Here is an 18,450-nt window from a genome sequence, read left to right on the forward strand (position 1 = left end):
CCCCCTGCATGTTAGGCCTACTTTGAAGGCTGCCAGCTTTACAACAGGCCCCACCTTCTCTAGGTCCCCTGAAAATAACTTAATTGCATTTTAAATGATTATTTTAAGACTACTTTATAAAGTATTTCATATTTCATGTGAGGGTGCATAGCATTAAAATTATATTTGGGGCCGGATAAAACGGCCTCAAGGGCCGCAAACGCCCTCGAGACATAGGTTCCCCACCCCTGAGTTACCGTAGATGATTTAACTCTTAACTTAAACCTGGTTTACTCCTGAACCAGCTTTGTGGTACAAGTCAGGCCCCTGATGGCACTAAAGGGGTTAAGGTGATACTCCGTTTTGGGCCACCTTTTGAAATAGCCTCAGACTCAAATTATAGCCTGCGCTGCCATGAATGAAGGGCCGCAGCAGGAGGTAGGGATCTCCGGCGGCCTCCACCAGGCCTCTACACTGATCTCCTGTGGTGATGTTGCATTATTACTGCATTGCATTACATTATATTACATGTCTCCTGTGTTGGTACATTGTTGTAGTACATTTAGCAGACCGTTTTTACCTAATGCGAATTACAAAAGGGGACATAATCAGCATCAACATGCAGTGCAATGTGTGGCAGTCTGCGGGCCTTGGCCTAGTGGTTAAGGTTTTGGGTTCGAATCCCACCCTTAAGGCGGATTCATACTTGGCGTGACTGGCGCTAACCTCCTTCATACCTCACTCGCGACGATGGCGTGCGCTCAAAATGACGTCACACGCCCTGGCGCGGCTAGCGCGGCGCGAGTTCGTGCACCCCACATTTTTTGTAACTTGGTGTGCGCCACCAGCGACCATGCAGGTAAGCAGACAAAGCAGGAGTTGCGAAGAGAGGCTACACCTACTGCAGGCTACTACATAATTGACCCGGCATCATTTTGACGATAATAAAATGTCCTTGAAAGTTATTTTATCTTCTCCCTTAAATGTTGTTCAGTGAAACAATTGTTTACTTTGTTCAGAAGCACGTTGTGTTTGGCGATCTATTTATAAATTCTGCAGCCAGAACAATGCTCTCACATGGTGTTGGAATGATCTGGCAATGTAGGCTACAACAAAAATCTATGTTTCATTGTGGTAAGTCATAAGTCAGACGTTCAGTAGCCCTACAGCAGCCGTGTTTGGCTTTCTATTTTAGATCTCTACAACCGCTGCATCTGATTCTGCCGGCGATTTCTGCAGTTTCTCTCATGAACAGCAGAGGGCACACTTCCGAAAATGCAAGCGAAAGTCTGTTAATGGCGCTTTTGACTATGAATGGTCTGCCACATTTTAATGGTTCTCGCGCCAAATGCGCCAAAGTGCACGCGTGAAGTATGCAGAGCCCTTTACGCTCCCTACTACAGTTCATGGCTGAGGTGTCCTTGAGTAAGACACCCAACCCCATACTGCTCCAGGGACTGTAACCAAGCTCCAAGCTTCTTGTCACAAGGTTTGCATTCCAATATGCGGACTTGCGTCCTCCACTTGTGCTTGTGGCCTCGTACCAGGAAGTAATACGTCGCAATGACATCACTGACAACAGCATTGTATTTCAATATCTCGCGAAAGCAAATTGTTAAGTCATTTTCTCATTTGCAAACTGGATAGTGAACGAAGAATAGTCCCTTAAAAAGTGTTTTGGCTAGGTTGACAGTGGGGAAACTTAATTGTTTTGTCCACGGAGGCCGGGGGTTAGACAAACGTGAAAGGGAGTCCGCATATTGGAATGCACACAAGGACGGGGTCATGATGGGATTGGATGAGGTCACAGGGAAGGATGAGAGGAAGCAGTTTGACTTGCATTCTCTCGACCATGTTGGACCGGGGCCTATTATAGCTCAACAATAAGCTTATTCGAGATACTGCAACGGCTGTATGCGCATTTAGACAGAAATGCATTCTGGCTCAAGAAGTTGCACGACGGTTAGATTTCCTGTCAAACTTCCAGATTTCGGTGATGTTGCGTCAACAAGGTGACATGTCACATGGTGTCAAACTATCGCGGGATGAATGCGACTGCAGTCAGATCTTGCAACCTCTGCAGTTGCTTATCCCCTTCAACGCTCGCCTGCAGCCCGCCTCCGAGGTCACGCGCCCATGAACTGGTTGGTCAACAACTCACTCACGTGTGTATATGAGTCTTGCTCCTCCTCGCTGCCTGTCCCCCCACTCCTCACACGTGGTGTTGTTAGTAGTGCAAACTGGTGTGAGCTCATCGTCTCGTTCATATTTGTGGCCGACTTTAAATGCACTGTTTTAATACAACCCACATCGTGACAACAAGTTCTCGCTCACGTGCTTTGTCTACATCGATCGACAAAAATCTAAGTCGTATGAGCTTAATAGCACCAAAGGGATGCATCTACATTCCCCCTTTTTAATCCGAGAGGAATCAGATCCAGTCTGTGAACCATTCCAAAGACGAGCTAGGATAAATTAAACGAGTCTGTCGGGTCTGTCGAGAATCCTGAACAGGGGTGCGTTTCTTGAAAGCCTAGTTATTAGCCAGTTAGCAACTTGGGTAGTCGCCAATGGGAAATAGCATGGCAAGCAACAAAGTGGCCAACGTATTTATTTAGCAACTATAGGTTTGAGGAATGCACCCCTGGCTTGGACTCTGTGGGTCTTTGTGTTCGTTTTTCGTTACAATGGTGCTTTACCCTACTGAACCATAGATCTGCTTTCTGCACTCGAAGGAGCCTCTCCTCTTTGTCTGTTTCTTCCCTCAAAAAAATCTCCCCTCCTCCCTCACCCGCTATCTCTGCTGTTAATTACAGGGCCTCTTCCTGGTGTAGCTTAATAATTATCAAACGCTCAGCTGCTGCCCTATTTCCTTCTTTCTATTTTTGGTATTTTCAATAAGGTCCCACCTTTAAAGGTTTTGAACTTAAAGAATTGAAATCGAATTAATTTAAATGTGGTATTTTATCTCAATTTTTAATAAAAAAATGTAGATGATGTAGTTTTTTTCCGAGAAACATTGAGATTTCGGGGTGGAAACGCCGCTTATCAATTAATCGTAAGTCGATCGATAAGACTATCAACTAATAATTAATTAATTGAATTAATCGATAATTTGCATCCCTAGTCTCCAGTGTGTTCATGTGCTGGGCCGCTGACTGCTTTGGCTGGGCCCGGGACAGACGGAGACACACACACACACACACACACACACACACACCAAGCTTCCCAGGCTGTGTGTACCGTACATGTGGATGTGTGTATGTATGTGGCTGTGTGCAGTGCAGTGCTCTTCTGTGCTGTGCAGTGCTGTGCACGCTCACATGTGTGCAAGCTTAGCGACCCCTTTGCCAGTATCGGTATCGGTGCATCCCTAGTTAATGTGTTGTGCTGTGCTGTGCTGTAGTGTGCTGTGCATGTTCACATGTGGCTGTGTGTATGTGTATAGTATGTGGATGTGTGTGCAGTGCAGTGCAGTGCTCTGCTGTGCTGTGCAGTGCTGTGCACGCTCACATGTGTGCAAGCTTAGCGATAACTCCCAGAGCGTCACTCTGTTGGTCTCTTATCACGGGCTTGGCAGCCGGGTCTGCATGCTGCACGGAGCGCTCGGCTCGCTAGTGCTGTTCTGTTTTGGGGAAAGTGTGGAAGGGTGTTGGCTCAGCGTATAGCTATATAAGTTACAGTATGACTTTGTTATGAGTGACACCCCCCATGCTTCACTCGGCCAAAAGCAAACACACTCATGGGCTGACATGCGTGTACACACACAGACAGACACACACACGGACAGACAGACAGACAGACAGACAGACACACACACTGTAATGGAAGGAGACTCTTGCATGCCTGTCTCATCTTTACTTTTCTTGGACCCGCACGCACACACACATGCGCACACATACACACGCACACACACGCACGCACGCACGCTTGCGCACTCACACACATGCACAGTCATTCACAAGAGAGACTTACTTATGTGTTGCAACTCAGGGACCTTAAGTTTTGACACAAGACTCTCTCACACACACTGAATGCACTATACAACACTAAATGCACCACATGTGCACGCACACAGCCACAGCCACAGTCGCAGATGACAGTGCTGGTTTGTCACTGTTAAGAATGGTCAGTGCAGCAGTTTTTTCTTGGGGTCCTGTGAAACTCGAACCTCAAGTCACTTCCCTAAGTCAGGGTGAAGATCAACATCTTTGCATGCTCAGCTATAAATACCAGATAGTGTTACTCAGAAATGATGCGATGGAACATTATTGACATGAGCTGTTTTCATATAAGGGCCTCGCAATCTGATTTTGACCTCTTTTGCTACTTCATTTCTGAAAAAAAAAAAAAACATAAAAGCAGTTGCGGTTTTCAGCAGGATATCTATTCTAGGTTGCAGTCATTCTGAAAGTCATTATTCAAGAACCGTCTTGATTTGATTAGGCTTAACACAGACATTGCCTGCTAATTGCACACTGAACTAAAATTGCACTGGTCAGAAGTTTCTCAGTGTAGCATACTTGTGTAGTAGGCTAGGTGCCCCTGTTAAAGTGCGGTCTGTGTGCTATCAGTGTGACTGGCTACTGTGACAGGTTCACAACTTTTTTGTGTAGTTTGAGTTTCCATGTTCAACTGCTGTCTGTGGTTTCTGTGTGCAGTTTCAGATGTAGTACTGTTCTTTTTGTGTCTGGCGTGGAGTAACGTGGCCTGCTTGCTACTTGAAAACTGGGTTTATGAACATTCTATAAAACGAATGTGTTCTATAACAGTGTAAGATTTTAAGATTCCAAATTGTATTGTATGGCGCTGAGAATTCTATACTTTCACCGTCCAATCATTCCCGTCATAATGGTGTGACAATACACTTTTAAAAGTTAACTGTTATCTGTGTGAAGCTTGTGTTGGCTAGACTTGTCGTGTTTAGCGCTTTTTCTTTTTAAGGTCTTCTCTCTGGTCATCCTTGTGGATCTTCCCTCATTAAACTGCTCTCTGGCACTTGTGTAGTTAGTTAGCCACGTTTAAGTCTCTTATTCGTGGCACGAGCTTGTTTGGTTGACTAAGTTCAATTTCTCTGTGAGCTTTGCTTGTTGTCTGTGTGTAACTTTTTTTGTGGCACTTGAAGTCTTGTGGCCCTGAAGTCTTTTGTGTTAAACTCTTCTATGTGGCAATTGTTACGTTGACCATGATAAACCTCTGAGCTTTTGTAGCTGCCTGTGTTAAACTCTTCTCTGTGGCACTTGCAGTCTGTACTAAACGCTTCTCTGTGGCACTTGTAGTCTGTACTAAACTCTTCTCTGTGGCACTTGCAGTCTGTACTAAACGCTTCTCTGTGGCACTTGCAGTCTGTACTAAACTCTTCTCTGTGGCACTTGCAGTCTGTACTAAACTCTTCTCTGTGGCACTTGCAGTCTGTGCTGCTAAACACTTCTGTGTAGCTGCCTGTGTTAAGGTTGAAATCCTCTGTGTAGCTGCCTGTGTTAAGGTTGAAATCCTCTGTGTAGCTGCCTGTGTTAAGTTAAACTCTTCTCTGTGGCATTTTTTTAGTCTGTGCTAAATTCTTGTCTGTGGCGTTGGGTGACCATGTTGAACTTTTCTCTGTGTAGCTGCCTGTGTTAAGGTTGAACTCTTCTGTGTAGCGCTTCCAGTGTTGCCAGATGTGTCTGACCAAATCCCGCCCAAAAGGTTCTCAAAAACCGCCAAATTTCGCTAAATTCTGCTAAATTCCGCCCAAATTCAACAAATTACATCGACTTCTATGGGCCCAAAATGGCTGGAAAAACCGCCAAATGGCCACTTTTTCCCGTTGTTGCCCGCTGACGCTCATCCCAAGTAGCCCAATCTGGCAACACTGAGTGCTTCTGTAGCTGCTTATGTTAAACTCTTCTCTGTGGCGTTGGGTGACTCGATGTGTTCCAGGAAGTAGAAAAGCGGACATGTAGGCCACTCTGCTCGCTCGCTCGTGCCTCGTTTTTTCTCTCTCTCTCTCTCTCTCTCTCTCTCTCTCTCTCTCTCTCTCTCTCTCTCTCTCTGTCTCTCTCTCTCTCTTGCTGCGTTTAGGCTGCCTAAATTTAGCACAACGAACATGGAGAACCACAGGGCTCTGTGCACTACTGTGCTCTTGAGTCCCCCCGCCTCACCAGACTCTCTCCTCACTTCAGCCAGTACAGCTGCCATTGCTATCCCACCATGCAACAGTCTCCTGCTTCACCCCCCCCCCCCCAAAAAAAAAAAAACAACAACAAAAAAACAAACCAAACCCTCTCAAACTCCCCGAAAGTTAACATTGCTGTCGTCATGTGGGTGAGTGTACAGACAGATCTGTCAGAACTCATCTGCCATTACTTTCCCATCATGCATCACTCTCCTTCATCACCCTCCCCACATCCACATTCACCCCCACCACAAACACAACCCCAACCCCAAACACAACTCCCCAAAAATGTTAAGATCACTGAGATTGCTTTTCATAAATGCAACATTCTCCTTACCTGCCTCTGTCACCCACCATATACAACCCCCCCCCCCCCCCCCCCGACAAAAAAAGTGAATATCGTTGGCTCCCCAGCCAACTCGCATTGCGTTTCCAGCATGCAACACATTGCGGACTCTTGCGCAGACCGGTTCCATTGCCTTCCCAGCATGCAACACACTGACTGCCTCCCACCCCAACTTCTACCCTCAAACACAACCCCCAATCACCCTTCTCTCTATATAGGGGTGTAAATAATAATTGAAATGTGTAGATGCATCGATCCTTCGGCCGACAATTTCATCGTGTCGTATCGTGGGGCATTCTTAAGTATAGAAAATAATCGAATCACTCGCTTGTCCCATGGCCTTGCTCCATAACATAATAGAAGTGGAAAAGTAATTGGGGGGGGAAAAAATCAAATCAAAGCGTGTTGTGGGGACTTCTTAAGTATCGAAAATAATCAAATCCCAGCTTTCAGAAATCGATACTGTATCATCATGGAGGCTGTGATTTACACTAGGGGTGGGCGATATGGGCAAAAAAAGTTATCTCGATAATTTGTAGAATTTTCACGATAACGATAATTTGACGATAATTTCCAAAAACACTTGCAAAAACAAGTAGGGCCTATTCCGGGGGGGGGGGGGGGGCGGCATAAACGATGGCATGTCTACATCACAGAGCATGGCAGTATACCAAAGCTACACATTTATGCTGTCTATGATTTGTGCATGATTCCAGACTAATTTCAATTCTGCACTGGAGGTAGTAGTGCTGCATTTGTTTTTTAACTGAGGAGGGACAGAGAGTTGGGAAAAAATGCTGTGCTGAAGAGCTTTCACTTTTTGAATTTAATAATATGCATATGCTGGACTGTAAAGTAATACTTCATCACTTGTCATGGAAACATATCCATATTAAAAAAAATGTTTTATGATTGCTAATGATTCTGTTAGAGGACAGTCATTTTTGACTGGAAACAGTGCATTTGTAGATAGGAAGCAGAACCTAACTATGGCAGCTGCAAATTGCATGTGTTGGATTTCACACATTGTAATTTAACTCACTGCGGGAGTCTAACTTAACATTACTTGTCCACCTAAGCAGTTATGATATCTATACATGCAGGTGGGTGTTTGAGTAGTGAGTAACAGCCAATCTAGTTGTAGAGAACAACATTGCTTAGCTTAGTTCGCTAACTAGCATGCTAACGCGATTTCTCAGACCAGAGACAAAGCTATTTCTCTTCCTAACTATTTGGCTTTCCATAATCACAGACAGTTGCTGATTAAAGCACATAGTTCCAAAACGCCCTCAGCATCATGCAATGGCTGGTTTAATGGTTGAATTCCTCATGTAAATCCACCATTTGGATAACAGCAACTCTCCTTCACTGCCCAGCAGCAGCAGCGCTGCATGAGTGACACAGACACTCCGTCTGCCAAAACGCTGCAGCCCGCCCCCCTCAGCACTGTCTGCTCATTGGTTCACAGACTTACTCTCCAGTTCACAACAACATTACTATTGGCTCAAAGGCTTGGCTGTCGTTGCTGTCTGGAGGAGTCCTGTCACAGCGCTTTGTTGAGTTTAGCGACTTCATAAAAATATCTCGATATTGCAAAATTACTCATCGTCAAAACAACATTCACGATAACTTCGCAGACGATATGTATCGCCCACCCTTAATTTACACCCCTAATGTCATACTCGCTCCACTCGACCCTTCGCCCCCTCTTCCTCTTCCTTCTTTCCACATCTCACCCCAATCCCCAAACTGCCCCCCCAACCACACACACACACACACACACACACACACACACACACACACACACACACACACACACACACACACACCAAAAACCCCCTTCTCCTTTCCAGCCCAAGCACCGCTCTCCAGCAGTTCACATTGCTGTAGGGCTATTACAGTGTGTGTTGTGTGGGTGGATGAACAGGCAGATCTGTCAGATCTCAGAAGTCGGCCTGTGAAGTCTGTCACGTAGCCCTAGAGTTCGGTCCTGAAATTAGCTGCACTGCACGCATCAAATCGAAAATGATTGTGGTGATGATGATGATGATCAAGATTCAAAAACTGTAATCTCTTTCCACTAAGATGACCCGGACGACTATGAACAGTTTGGGATCTCCACAAAAATGAAGTGGATGTTGAACACTTTTCAACATGAATTGCTGTCTGTGTCTGTCATTGCATTTCATTACGTTACTTTAACACTTAGCTGCCTGTCACTTTTGTGCAAAGTAGGGATGGCGAAAATTGAAAAAACTCTTAACCGGCTACTGAGACTCATTAACCGGTGGTTAACCGGTAATCTTAAATTATACAACATTTGCGTGCCTGATATGCCGAGCACTGATTTTTTTACATTTTATTTTTCACATAAACCTTTTTTTTTTGCTGCGCAGACAGGACCTGCCATGTCCAGCCACTGTTGCCAGATGGAAAAGCTGATTATTTGTACTAAAACCTCAAATTTTTTGGGAGGAAATTATTATTACAATTATATTTATTATTACAACCGGTTAACCGGTGGCAGAAAATTTTAACCGGTTAACGTTGATCCAGTCGACTATTTGTTAAACGGTTACCGGTTAACATCCCTAGTCCAAAGCAATTTAGAGTATTTAGAGTATAAAAAAAGAATATACCCAGGAGTAGTGTGGGGTCAGGGACTCAGGGGCACTTCAGGCACGGATGCCCGACCGACCCCATAAACAATGTCCTCTACTCTCATAGTATTTTATAGTCTAGTGTTAGGATAGACCGATATCGGGCCGATATTTGCATTTTTTAAGTGTATCATATCGGCCGATACGCGTGTGGTTTTGGCCGATACGCAATATTTATTATTTTATGTCATTCAGGTTTTTTTTAAAAGCACCAAGACACTTCATTAACTTGATTGTTAGACATTACTTGATTGTTAGAGTGGGTGTTTAAATGTTACAAGTTACAATTTGATAATGTTAAAGGAATGATTTTTTAACTAAAAAAATTAAAAGGAATTATTTTTAACTTGATACCTGGAATATTTGTCATTTTTGAAACTTTTTTTTAACCCATATCGGCCCCAAATATCGGGTATCGGAAATCGGGTATCGGCCAAAGATGATGGGGGAAAAAAATCGGTATTGCATCGGCCATTAAAAAACCTGTATCGGTCGACCCCTAGTCTAGTGTGCAATCTTATAGTAGTTTATTTCCAAAAGGTATGCTGTCCTCCTTCCTTACCTGGCAGTCGCTAGATGAATGGCTTCCGCCTTGCTTTGCGAACATTCATCTGCAACTACGTCATATGAGTAGGTCTGCGAGGATGTGGTTTAAGCAAAAAATCCTAGGTGATACCACTTGTCTGATACCACTGGTGCTACTTCAACTACTCATAGATTGGAAAATACCGTTGAAATTAGAGAATCACTGTCAAAGAAAAAATCTATGCGAGCAGCCATTATTGTCTGAAACAATTGGGGTGGTTCGCTTATTTTTCCCTTCTCTGCTTCGTTTAAACTTTGACTACATCAAAAATCCTGCTGTCCTGATTGGCTCTACTGCATGGCGGTTCGGGAGCAGGGTGACTGAAGTTCTTCCAGACCTTTGTGTAATATACTAGGGTCTGGCGAGAGCCAGGTTAATGCGGTCCCATTAACAAAGTTGATTTGGTCTGATCAGAGTAGGTTTTGCCACCAAAGATGTCCATGATGTCGATGACTCTTAGTTCTAAATGACAGGTGTGCATGGATAGGATCCTCCTAACGTTACAATGCCATAGTTTAAAACTTAGAAATGAATAATGGTAGTAGTAGCCTACATAGTTTGTAAACGGGCAGCATAACTTCTGGAAATGAACTACTGAAAATTGACACGCTCCACCTTTTTAGCGTGTGATTGTGAATTAATTCAGCTCAGCTGTTCTGCTGTGTTTTCCGACATGTACAGATGAAGCCTGTGATTGTGTGTGTGTGTGAGCGAGAGCTGCCTGCCACCACTCCACGTGTTGTACTGCAGTGCAGCCAGTGTTTGTGAGGCAATAAGGGTTTTTGGTGCCAAAGCATGTACGGTAAACAGATGAACAATCGCGTCCTTGAAGAGCCAACGTCAGTTATTCTGGTGAAATCGCCTCCCTCCTTCTCAGTTTTGCTGCCAGCCACTCTGGCGGGATTTGGGCCGGGATTAAAAAGTAATTGGCACTGCCCTCGCGATTCGATGTCGGTTTGGATGCGTTGAGTTTTGATGTATTGTGATTCCTCCATGCCCCGCATGTATTGTCAAATCGATTATTGTTGATCTCACTAATGCTTAATGTATGCATGTGTGTGTGTATTTGTTTTGTTTTCTGTTCCCCATTTTAGGTGGTGCGCCTGTGCCAGAACCCCAAGTTGGCGCTGAAGAACAGTCCGCCGTACATCCTGGACCTGCTGCCGGACACGTACCAGCACCTGCGGACCATCCTGTCGCGCTACGAGGGCAAGATGGAGACGCTCGGGGACAACGAGTACTTCCGGGTCTTCATGGAGAACCTGACCAAGAAGACCAAGCAGACCATCAGCCTCTTCAAGGAAGGCAAGGAGCGCATGTACGAGGAGAACTCACAGCCCAGGTGAGAAACGGGACGCACACACACCACACACACACACACACACACACGCGCGCGCGCGCGCACACACGCACACATGCACGCGCACACACACACACGCACGCACGCACGCACGCACGCACACACGCACACACGCACACACACGCGCACACACACACACACACACACACACACAGACACACACACAGACACACACACACACACGTCCTATGAGACCAGCTAGACGCCAATTGGTGTCATCGGATTATGTGTTAACTGATAGATTAGTAGGTGCAGTTTGCAATGCCAAACTCCGAGAATGACCGCAAATACAGAAGAAAGGTAAAACTCAATCACTGAAGGAGAGGTGTAATATGAGCTAATTTCCAAAAATGGTACTGTAGCAGTATCACTTTAACAGGCGATGGATGGCCCTGAGTAAGGCGACGTGTAATGGAACTGGACTCTACTGTAGCTGCAAAGCAGTTGAAGATGGCTAGCTGAATGCTGTTGTGATGACGTGTGTGTGTGTGTGTGTGCGCGCGCACGTGTGTGTGTGTGTGTGTGTGTGTGTGTGTGTGTGTGTGTGTGTGTGTGTGTGTGTGTGTGTGTGTGTGTGTGTGTGTGTGTCTGAATGCTGTTGTGATGTGTGGTGTGAGACCCACCCCTCTTAATCACTAAACGGCTAAATAGCTGTGGACGTGGATACATGCTGAGCTGAGATGCTAAATAGCGGACAGACGGCCTGCCCTGCTTGCCTGCCTGCCTGCCTGTGTGGCCTAATTCGGACTTTTTGGCTCTGGCTTAGCTGAGAAATAGCTGAACGGGACGATAGCTCATTTGCTAAAGTGGGGACTTTTTATCTCCTATGCAAAAAGTGGTTGTGGCTGCGGCTCAGCAGTGTGTCTGTGTCTGTGTCTGTGTCTGTGTGTCTGTGTGTCTGTGTGTGTGTGTGTGTGTGTGTGTGTGTGTGTGTGTGTGTGTGTGTGTGTGTGTGTGTGTGTGTGTGTGTGTGTGTGTGTGTGTGTGTTGCAGCTGTAGTAGGCTGCCTGCCCGGGTGGCTTTGCTCGTTTGTTTGCTCGTCTGCCTGCCTGCACCCAACTGGCACCCAACAGCTGTGCAGCATCGCTAGCTCGACCTGCTAGCGATTTTCTGCGGCTCCGTACTTACTCTACTGTACCTTGTGTGTATGAGAGTGTGTGTGTGTGTGTGTGTGTATCTCTGTATGAGAGTGTGTGTGTGTCTGTATGTATGAGTGCTTTTGTGTGAGCGTGTGTCTATGATTGTGTGTGTGTGTGTGTGTGTCTGTATGAGTGCGTTGGCGTGAGCGCGTCGTGCGTCTATGAGCTTGTGTGTTTTTGTTTGAGTCTGTGTGTGTGTGTGTCTGTATGTGTGTCTAGTGTGTGTCTGTATAGTGTGTGCCTGTATCTCTGTGTGTGTGTGTGCCTGTATCTGTGTGTGTGTGTGTGTGTGTGTGTGTGTGTGTGTGTGTGTGTGTGTGTGTGTGTGTGTGTTGTTTCTATCTGTTAGTGCTGCATCTCAATACCGGCTGCACTTAGAGCACCTGTGAAGAGCAGAGCAGAGCAGAGCAGAGCAGAGCAGAGCAGAGCAGCGGAGTGCAGAGCAGAGCAGAGCAGAGTAGAGCAGAGCAGAGCAGAGCAGAGCAGAGCAGAGCAGAGCAGAGCAGAGCAGAGCAGAGCAGAGCACGGCTGGTCTAGTGCTGCTGATGTGATCTCATCTCCAGCTAAGATGCGGCAGCAAAGTTAGTTAAGCCACCCGTTGTGGAAACATTAGAAGAAAGGCGTCCCTGTAAGAAGCCTGTGTGTGTGTGTGTGTGGCGGCAGGGGGTGTGGTGTGTGTGTGTGTGTGTGTGTGTGTGTGTGTGTGTGTGTGTGGCGGCAGGGGGCGAGGTGTGTGTGTGTGTGTTTGTGTGTGTGTTTGTGTGTCGCGGCAGGGGGGCGAGGGGGGGTCCCCACGTGATGCTTGTGGCTGCTTCAGTAGCAGCACCTGCCTCGCTGGCTGCCAGTGTGCCCCAGTTGCAGTAGAGGAGACGAGACGAGAGCAGCAGCAGTTCACACACACACAAGACATTTGTTACGTTTGCATGAGACATTCAATTCGGAATTAACTGACTTCAGTTCTGAATAAAGCTTCATTCTGCTTTGAAAACGTCATGTAAACACCTCTTAATTCGGAATTAAAGGAAAGATCAAAGTGAACTCGACGGAACTATTTAATTCTGAATTATTAATTCGGAATTAAAAACATCATGTAAACGTAGGGATTTAAGGCCTTATATTTAAAGGTGCACCGTGTGAATATTTTGAGTAGTTTATTTCCTGCATCCATGTTGTCTATTCACAATTGCTACCTTTTTCATGAATGCCCCATCCCCGCTGTCAAATTCTAATTCAAAGTATTTATTATGACTGGAAAAAGTGCTCTTTTCATATAATGAAAAAGGGGATATTCTCCATGTTTGCTTGAATTTGAATAGACTTTTTAGCAGCAAAACATACTGTACTTTGGTCACACTAATAAATATTAGTTAATTACTTACTAGTAAATATTCCTGAAAAGATCAAATTTGGCAACTAGCAGCGCAGTTTCGATGAGCAGCATAGTTGCAATATTTCGCCTGGCCACCATCCTACACAGTGCACCTTTAATGGTATACTGTGTGAGATTTTTAGTTGTTTATTTCCAGAACTCGTGCTACCCATTCTCTAATGTTGCCTTTTTATAAATACTTACCACCATCATTAAATTCTAAGTATTCATTGTATGAAAAATGCAATTTTGTCATAAATTGAAAAACCCTGCTTCAGATTCCCTCAAACACAGGTTTGACCTCTCCAAGTAACTGACTGTGACTCAATATCAGATCAAGAAAATGTCTGTAAAATGCTTGTATTGGCAAGTGTTTAAAACTAGGTTTTAGGTCTCAAAACTCTAGTTCTACAATTCTATAATACATTTTATTTTTGAGCGCCTTTCAAAATACCCAAGGACACTTTACAATCAAAAACAAATACATAACAGTAGAGAAAGTATAACAAAGCTTCAGTGAATTAACAATAGGAGAGTAATAAAAATGCAAGAATAAAATAGAAATAAAAGTAACTTACAATAAAATAAATGTTTTTTAAAATAAGAAAAAAGAAGTAGAATGCATTTGAAAATAAAATAGAAATGAGTGGGAAAAATAATATGTAAAATAAAATAAAAAAGTAGACTGATAATTAAAATAAGTGGAAGTGCCTGTCAGTGAAGTTGAAAAGCAGAAGAGAAAAGGTGTGTCTTTAGCTTAGATTTGAAAGTAGATAGTGAAGAGCATTGACGAAGTGAAAGTGGAAGAGAATTCCAAAGTTTGGGGCCAACAACACTAAATGCCCTTTCGCCCATGGTGCGCAGGTGTGTGGAGGGAACAGTAAGGAGGAGTGAGTCAGTGGATCGTAGTGTGCGGGTGGGATTGTATGGGGTGAGGAGACTTGTGATGTAGGAGGGTGCAAGGTTGTGCTGGGCCTTGTATACGAGGAGGAGAATTTTGAAATGGATACGTGAATGGATAGGAAGCCAGTGTAATTGATAGAGGATAGGGGTAATGTGATGCCAGGGTCTGGTGTGTGTAAGTAATCTAGCTGCTGAGTTTTGAATGTATTGTAGACGGTTTATCAATTTAGTGGGGAGACCAATGAGTAGGGCATTGCAATAATCTAATCTGGAGGTTACGAAAGAGTGAATGAGGGTCTCAGCAGAGGTAGGGGTGAGAGAGGGGCGGAGTCTGGAGATGGTTTTAAGGTGGAAAAATGCAGTTTTGGTGAGGTGTTTAATATGGGATTCAAAGGAGAGCGAAGAGTCGATGATGACGCCCAGATTTTTTACTTCAGAGGAAGTGGAGGTAAAATAGTCAGGGATAGAGAACTGAGAAAGGTTTATCTTTCTAAGTAATGATGGGGTGGCGATGATGATGGCTTCGGTTTTGCTTTGATTAAGTTTAAGAAAATTTTGGGTCATCCAATTACTAATTTCATTGAGGCAAGTTGTTAAGTTAGCAAGGGGGAGTGGATGGGAGGGTTTAGTGTGTATGTAGATTTGGGTGTCATCTGCATAACAATGGAAACAATTCTAGTGAGTTATTGGAGGACTTTAACGTTCAAGTAAGATTGACATGACTGACTGGACATTTTTACTTGAAAACAGACCAATAAAAGCTTATTGGAATGTGTGGGGACATCAGTTGTGCCGTGTTGACGTCAGGTGGATAGACAGCTGACATTGCTGTTGGACAGCAGCTCGAATGATTAGAGGTGCTCCGATTGCTCGGCAGCCGATCATGCTCGGCCGATAATGGCCAAAAATAGCCTGATCGGTGATCGGAAAAACATGCCGATCAAAAAACCGATCCAGAGATATTAAATTCCTCACGCAACCATTTCGCCTTTACACCTGGCGCTGCCTGCATGTAGCCTAGGTGCTGGCTCTGCACAGCTGCTGCACCAAAATAAGGCATCTTTACTTGTCTTTAACTTTTTGGAATTCCCTCCTTCATTTTCACCATTTATAATCATATCTGCATCAACAATGATCTGATTTTCCGATCCATGCGCAGTTTACATGACGCTTGTAATTTGTGAATGACGTGTCAGTCTCGCCATGTTCACTATTTTGAGTTACAGCCTGTCAGCACGCAACAACTAAACGTTTCCAAAACAATCATCAACTGTATTGTTTTTAAAGTTGTAGCCTAATGGACAGCCAGGTCATTAGTTTGTAGTCGCTGCAACACCAAACAGCAACTAGGGAGAGTGGACGGTGAAACTCAATGAGTCTGTGCCGGGAATTCTACATTCTATGACCGTGTTACAGAGAAAGAGCTTTCCTCGCAGACACGCTGTGTTGTGCGTGTTCCCTGTTCTTTCAAGTGAAGTTTTTTTTCTTGTTTTGTGTATGTAGAATCTCAAGTGTTTCAGTCACAATGTAATTTGCGATAGACTACTTCTCGCCCGTTAGCCATTTTACGTTATAACCTGTGTAGTTGCCTCGGTCAGCGCGCGACAAGTTCACGTTGTCCGCACAAGCATGCCAACGTTATTGTTTTCAAAGTTGTAATTGACAGTCAGTCGATTAGTTTGATAGTCGCTGAAACGCCAAACGGCGACAGAAGTGAGAGGGAGAGAGCAGAACGGTCGCGGAGCACTGCAGCTGTGGACAGTGAGTGACAGAGAGGGGAGGGGCTCTCCTCACGAGGCTGCTCATTTAAAGCGACAGGGTTTTTTCTCGTATGCAGAAGACGAGAGACTGAGATCCAGGTGTCTGAGCTTCAATTCAATCTCAAATAGTTAAGTAATTATATGCAATAACTTATAAATTGATGTAATGTTTCAGTTTCAATTCAATCTTAAATAGTTTAGTAATTATATGCAATAACTTATAAATTGATTAATACTGTAGACTTACTTGTAGGCTATATTACCAACACTAGTCTGAAAGAGCTGAAAGATAATAATAATAATAATAATAGCCTAATAATAATAATAATAATAATAATAATAATAACAATAATAATAATAATCATAATAGTAATAGCCTAATAATAGGCCTACATTGTGAAAGCGACATGTGCAAATTAAGATTGATTGGTTTATGGGCAGAAATATTCAATAAGGATAATTAATAGGCTATTAAAAAATAGGAAATAATTTCTGTGATCGGCAATGATCGGTGATCGGCAGATAAAGATTTTTGGTGATCGGTATCGGTGATCGGGCCAAAAAATGGTGATCGGAGCACCTCTAAGAATGATATTTAGTGAGCACATAATTCTACATGTGTTCATGCACAGTTTTGATGCCCTCCATGAAAATACACACTGAAAATCTAAGAAAATAAAGAGAATGCATAAATGAGAAGGCAAGTCCACACTTTTGGCCTGTGCTGTATATCTACCTGTAGCTTCTTTCTTTAGCTTTAGCTGGAGTTTAGCCTAATTGTGTCTGTTTTGCACATGACTGGAGGAGTACGGGTAGTTTGTGGTTTGCAGTCAGGTGTAGTCTAGCTAACCATGTCAGGGGGAAAGTCTTTTTCTGACTTTAATGATCTAGCCTACTGTACTATGGACACAATTTGTGTGTGTGTGTGTGTGTGTGTGTGTGTGTGTGTGTGTGTGTGTGTGTGTGTGTGTGTGTGTGTGTGTGTGTGTGTGTGTGTGTGTGTGTGTGTGTTGTGTGTGTGTGTGTGTGTGTGTGTGTGTGTGTGTGTGTGTGTGCGCGTGTGTGTGTGTGTGTGTGTGTGTGTGTGTGTGTGTGCGCGTGTGTGTGTGTGCGCGCGTGCGTGCGCGTGCGTGCGTGCGTGCAAACAGAAGTCCCTCATACTCTTTACAAGGAAGCTGACAATAAACCCGTGGTTAGTCATGTGGACAAGTTTGAGCTTGAGGACTTTGTTAGTGCAAGCGACAGGTGTGTGTGTGTGTGTGTGTGTGTGTGTGTGTGTGTGTGTGTGTGTGTGTGTGTGTGTGTGTGTGTGTGTGTGTGTGTGTGTGTGTGTGTGTGTGTGTGTGTGTGTTTTTATGCGTGTGTGTGTGTGTCCTTTCTGCAAGTCCAAGTTCGGGCGAAGGTCAGCATTGGCTTTCTTAGCAAAACAGTGGGGTGCCCTAAGCTTCCTCATTGTGTGTGTGTGTGTGTGTGAGTAAGCCTCCTCAATGGAGTGTGTGTGTGTGTGTGTGTGTGTGTGTGTGTGTGTGTGTGTGTGTGTGTGTGTGTGTGTGTGTGTGTGTGTGCGTGTGTGTGTGTGTGTGTGTGTGTGTGTGTGTGTGTGTGTGTGTGTGTGTGTGTGTGTGTGTGTAAGCCTCTCAGTGGGAGATGTAAATGTGTTGTGGCTGAATGGTGTTGAAGATGACAAGGCTCAAGCTTAAAGAGATTAGATTAACAGGATCCATCTCTCTCTCTCTCTCTCTATCTCTCTGTTTCTCTCTCTCTCTCTCTCTCTCTCTCTCTCTCTCTCTCTCTCTGTCTCTCTGTCTGTCTCTCTCTCTCTCTCTCTCTCTCTCTCTCTCTCTCTCTCTCTCTCTCTCTCTCTCTCTCTCTCGCTCTCTGTCTCTCTCTCAGTCTCTCTCGCTCTCTGTCTCTGTTTCTCTCGCTCTCTCGCTCTCTGTTTCTCTCGCTCTCTGTTTCTCTCGCTCTCTGTCTCTCAGTCTCTCTCTCTGTTTCTCTCTCTCTCTCTCGCTCCCTCTATCTCTCTCTCTCTCTCTCTCTCGCTCCCTCTCTCTCTCGCCCTCTCTGTCTCTCTCGCTCTCTCAGTGTGTGTGTCTGTGTGTGTTTGTGTGTGTGTGTGTTATTGTGTGATTGACATGCCCATCTTGTGTGTGTGTGTGTGTGTGTGTGTGTGTGTGTGTGTGTGTGTGTGTGT

The 18,450-nt window shown here is 44.6% G+C and overlaps 1 protein-coding gene across 1 annotated transcript in view; it reads left to right on the top strand.

Annotated features, from left to right (window-relative positions):
* Positions 1-18,450, top strand: part of cbl (Cbl proto-oncogene, E3 ubiquitin protein ligase) — a 98,162-nt gene that overhangs the window by 3,891 nt on the left and 75,821 nt on the right. The window contains exon 2 of the mRNA XM_063206424.1: positions 10,820-11,067. Within this exon, the coding sequence (XP_063062494.1) occupies positions 10,820-11,067 (248 nt within the window). The remainder of the gene's footprint in view (positions 1-10,819; positions 11,068-18,450) is intronic.

The sequence above is a fragment of the Engraulis encrasicolus genome, chromosome 9 (assembly GCF_034702125.1).
Source record: "Engraulis encrasicolus isolate BLACKSEA-1 chromosome 9, IST_EnEncr_1.0, whole genome shotgun sequence".
Taxonomy (NCBI): domain Eukaryota; kingdom Metazoa; phylum Chordata; class Actinopteri; order Clupeiformes; family Engraulidae; genus Engraulis; species Engraulis encrasicolus.